The 4630-nt window shown below is 41.8% G+C and overlaps 1 protein-coding gene across 1 annotated transcript; it reads left to right on the top strand.

The window, feature by feature from the left end:
• The first annotated feature begins 475 nt into the window (after nucleotides 1-475).
• Nucleotides 476-4392, top strand: LOC138847806 (vomeronasal type-2 receptor 116-like). Its single transcript, XM_070067620.2, has 2 exons — nucleotides 476-584; nucleotides 3479-4392. The coding sequence occupies exons 1-2, from the start codon at nucleotides 509-511 to the stop codon at nucleotides 4390-4392; spliced, it is 990 nt and encodes a 329-aa protein (XP_069923721.2). The 5' UTR covers nucleotides 476-508.
• The last annotated feature ends 238 nt before the right edge of the window (nucleotides 4393-4630 follow it).

Here is a 4630-nt window from a genome sequence, read left to right as displayed (position 1 = left end):
TTCTTTGCAGGCTTGTCTTTTTCTTAGTAGTTACTATCAGAAGTGTATCTAGTCATCAGGCTTTTTGAATATTTTTCTGGCATGTAAAATCTTCTACTCAATCAAAGAAAGAGGAGTGTAAAATAGTATCAGACATACACATTCTAGAATTACCACATAAAAAGCTAAACTGAAAATATTTCAGAGGAAGCAATTCAATAAAGAGACAAATGCCCAGAAGCATAGATCCAGTGATGAGCAAAATTAAACCCATCAGGTGGCCTCATAATATTTGGTAGGCAATTGACAAACCTGGAATGAGCATCTTAGAAACTCCAATTGGATGTCTAAATAAAATCAATAAGATACAGCCTGAGGAAGACATAGTGATGGCCTTGGGGTGAAAAGGCAATTAGAGACATCCTATCACAGTGCCTAATGTCATGCAAAGCAATGACCATCACTTCTCTTTCCCCATCAGACTCCTCAGTCTTTGTGTAGCCAAAGGTGTGGTCCAGGATTCAGGAAAATGCCACAGGAAGGAAAACATGTCTGCTGCTATACTTGCGTTGTTTGTCCAGAGAGAGACATTTCCAATCATACAGGTAGAATACATATAACTTGCCTTGAGAACTCTACCATCTTAACTATTTCTTGATAAAAAGGAAACCAAGAATATTTGCAATGAGATAATAGTTTTCACTCACTATTTCCATACCCTTGTTGTATGTTCACTATTGCCATCTCATTATGTGTAAGCTGTTTTCTGGAGGTGCTAATCATCTCAAGCTCAACTGTGACACTGATTTGATCTGGTATCCTTCTTTTCGATCCAGCACTGAATGAGACTCTCTCAATCTGAAATCTAAACAAGAAATATAATATTTGTATTTGTTAAGGCTCTGTATGGTTATCTAGAAGTCTTGAATTCAAAACTTTTTCATAGACAACTGAAAAACAGGGAGCTAATCCACATGAATTGTGATGGGAATATTGCATTACTTTCTGTGCTACATCTTTGACATGGTGCATGCTGTTCAGTACACAGAATGAATGACACCACTTGTCCTTTATGGATATACAAGAAGAAGAGAAAAAATAAGCTGAAATATAGACACAAATATCAAATTATATATCAAAGCCAAATGTTTGAGAAATGTAAAAGTGTACTAAGACTCATTGGTAAATAGTTCCACTGTTCAATGTATAATAAATATGTTTATAATAATTTGAATTCTTCCAAAATAATGTTTCAATTCACATCATCTTAGCTCTAGAGATATTTTGATTTCAGTATCTTCAAACATTCTATACAGAGTTTCCAGTATGAAGAAAACAGAAAAATGACTTCAAGTTTCAGTGAAAATATTCAACATGCAGTAATTTAGTGAAAGAAAGAAAACTAAAGTATCATGCACTGACCCATTGTACAATATACACTTGCCTATATATTCCTGGTGTATCTCCAAGATAGGTGCCAGATGTACCTACAGATTCTATGAAAAGTAAAGGGAACACATTGAAAAGAATTGGAGGAGAAAATTCCTCTAAATTTTTGCAAATGTTTATATTCTATTTTTTTACAAAATAATTTATTTATTTGTTTGAAAGTCAGAGTTGAAGAGAGGGGGAGAGCATAATAGAGAGGGAGAGAGGATACAGTGAGGATCTTCCATCAGGTAGATTCACTCTCCAGATAGCTCCAATGGCCTAGACTGGGCCAGGCCAAAGTCAGAAACCAGGAGCTTCTTCCAGGTCTTGCAGAGGCCCAAGCATTTGGGCCTTCCTCTGCTGGTTTCCTAGGCACATTGGCATGGAGATCGTTTGGAAGTGCAGCAGTCAAGACATGAGCAGGCACCTGTTCAGATGCCATCATTGCAGGCAGTGGCTTTAACCACTACATCACAACTCCACTCCCTGAAGCTTGTACTCTTGCATGAGTACCAAGGATAAAAACAGAGTAGGACTCTTACTGCAAGTATAGCTCAACTAACACCATTTTCTTTCTTTCTTTTTTTTACAGGCAGAGTGGACAGTGAGAGAGAGACAGAGAGAAAGGTCTTCCTTTGCCGTTGGTTCACCCTCCAATGGCCGCTGAGGCTGGCATGCAGAGGCCTATGCACCGTGCTGATCCGATGGCAGGAGCCAGGTACTTCTCCTGGTCTCCCATGGGGTGCAGGGCCCAAGGACCTGGGCCATCCTCCACTGCACTCCCGGGCCATAGCAGAGAGCTGGCCTGGAAGAGGGGCAACCGGGACAGAATCCGGCGCCCTGACCGGGACTAGAACCCGGTGTGCCAGCGCCGTTAGGTGGAGGGTTAGCCTAGTGAGCCACAGTGCCAGCCCACCATTTTCTTTCTTTTTAAAAAAGATTATTTTATTTGAAAATCAGAGAGTAAGTGAATGAGAGAGAGAGAGAGAGAGAGAGAGAGAGAGAGAATCTAATTGTTCACTCCTCAGATGGAACAATGGCCTGGGATGGGCCAGCAGGTACTGGGAGCCAGGAGCTTCCTTTTGGGTCTCCCACATGGGTGTTGGGGTCACAAGTGCTTGTGGAATTTTCTGCTGCTCTTTCTAGGTGATTAGCAGGGAGCTGGATTGGAAATTCATCAACTTAAACACAAAACAATGTCCATAAGGGATCTGGCATTGCAGTTGGTGGCTTTACCTACCATGCGACAACACCAACCCTATTTTGGTTTGTACAATTGAAATTTGATTGAAAGAAAGAAATATTTTCCAACTGGCCTGTTCTTAATGACTTCTTTCATGGTGTAGCAGTAGAAGTGCATTATTTCAAGTGAGACAATGTGGTGTCCAACATGCTGTTCACATGAGCTATAATGGTGAACAAGCCATAATTTGAAATTAAGAAGAATGCCTAGTTGTCTTTGAGTAACATGATGAAAATACCACTTATTTCCATAGAACCACAGAATGACAATCAGCTACAGTTCCCATCTATTCAACCTCAGTATCACAACATTTATATGGAAACATGGACAAGATGAATCCATGTAGGAAATTAGGAATGGAGGTCCCAGGAATGAAAGATAATTTATATAGGACATTTCCATTTGAGGATAAGGAAGAAAATCCTTAAACCTGATGATCCCAGATAAATATTCTAACCCATGTGAACAAAGGATTTCTCCAGAAATGACACTGAGGACTGTAGAGAGGAGGGCTGGGAAGAATCCAAGCCCATATGAAATATAGAAAATTCCTCATTGTTTAGAAATTAAACACTGAAAAAAATCTCTGACAGATAGGATGAGAACACAGAGCCCCATGTGCTAAAGAGCTAGTTTGAATGAATTTCCTCCACCTGCAGATGAGCATTCTGCCTTGGTTAGGTGCACAGAAATACTTTAGTGTTTCTTGGTATACATCACCCCAGGCTGAATTCACCATGAAATTGCAAAGGTGAGCTTTTTCCTTAACAGGGAAAAAGGAGCAAATTGTTAAATGGAAACACAGAGTCTTCCTTTTCCCCACAGATGCAGAGCAGTGCATCCCATGTGCAGATCACGAGTACCCAAACATGGAGAGAAACCGCTACCTCCCCAAGCTGGTGACCTTCTTAGCCTTTGAGGAATTCCTGGGGATGGCCCTGGCCTGCATGGCTCTGTGTTTCTCTGTCCTAACAGCTGCCGTCCTCTGGGTCTTTGTGAAGCACCGAGACACTCCCATCGTCAAGGCCAATAACAGGACCCTCAGCTACATCCTGCTCATCGCCCTCTTCCTGTGCTTCCTCTGCTCCTTACTCTTCCTTGGCCGTCCCAACACAGCCACCTGCCTCCTCCAGCAAATAGCATTTGGCCTTGTGTTCACAGTGGCTGTTTCCACTGTGCTGGCCAAGACCATCACTGTGATTCTGGCCTTCAAAGCTCTGAAACCTGGAAGAACGATAAGGCGGTTATTGGTATCAGGCACTTCTAACTTCATCATTCCCATCTGCTCCATGATCCAACTGGTTCTCTGTGGCATCTGGTTGGGAACCTCTCCTCCCTTTATTGAGGTAGATAAACATTCTGAGCACGACTACATCATCCTGGTGTGCAATAAGGGCTCAGTCACTGCCTTCTACTGTGTCCTGGGCTACCTGGGTTCCTTGGCCCTGGCCAGCTTCATTGTGGCTTTCCTAGCCAGGAATCTGCCTGACACATTCAATGAAGCCAAGTTTCTGACGTTCAGCATGCTGGTGTTCTGCAGTGTCTGGGTGACCTTCCTGCCTGTCTACCACAGCACCAAGGGGAAGGTCATGGTGGCCGTGGAAGTCTTCTCCATTTTGGCCTCCAGTGCCGGGCTCCTGGGCTGCATCTTTGCCCCCAAGTGCTATGTTATTCTCATAAAACCTGATAAAAATTCTTTGAAAGCTTTAAGGAACCAATGCAGTTGTAGGAGACCCTAAAATATTTTTCTCAATGGTTTCTCTACATTTTCAAATTTTGTAAACAAAAACCAAATTGGTAGTAGATTTCCAACATTGTAAAATAAGCAAAACTAAAAAAACATTTTTGTTTAGGTATTTGGCCTAGCAATTAATTAATCTTGTCCCACATGACAGTAGCTAGGTTTGTGATTTGGTTCTGACCCCTGATATCAGATTGCTAGGATATTAAACACTTTGTGTCCCTGTCAATTTTTTC

Source organism: Oryctolagus cuniculus, chromosome 16, assembly GCF_051225735.1.
Source record: "Oryctolagus cuniculus isolate XC-2025 breed Fujian yellow rabbit chromosome 16, ASM5122573v1, whole genome shotgun sequence".
In the NCBI taxonomy this organism is placed as follows: domain Eukaryota; kingdom Metazoa; phylum Chordata; class Mammalia; order Lagomorpha; family Leporidae; genus Oryctolagus; species Oryctolagus cuniculus.
This window is presented reverse-complemented; position numbering and strand designations above follow the sequence as displayed.

Bases quoted from the DNA above. Each gene is read 5' to 3' on its own strand.
- LOC138847806 (XM_070067620.2), top strand. From the start codon at position 509: ATGCCACAGGAAGGAAAACATGTCTGCTGCTATACTTGCGTTGTTTGT. The intron at 585-3,478 runs GTAGAATACATA...TTTTCCCCACAG, and splicing joins AGACATTTCCAATCATACAG to ATGCAGAGCAGTGCATCCCA.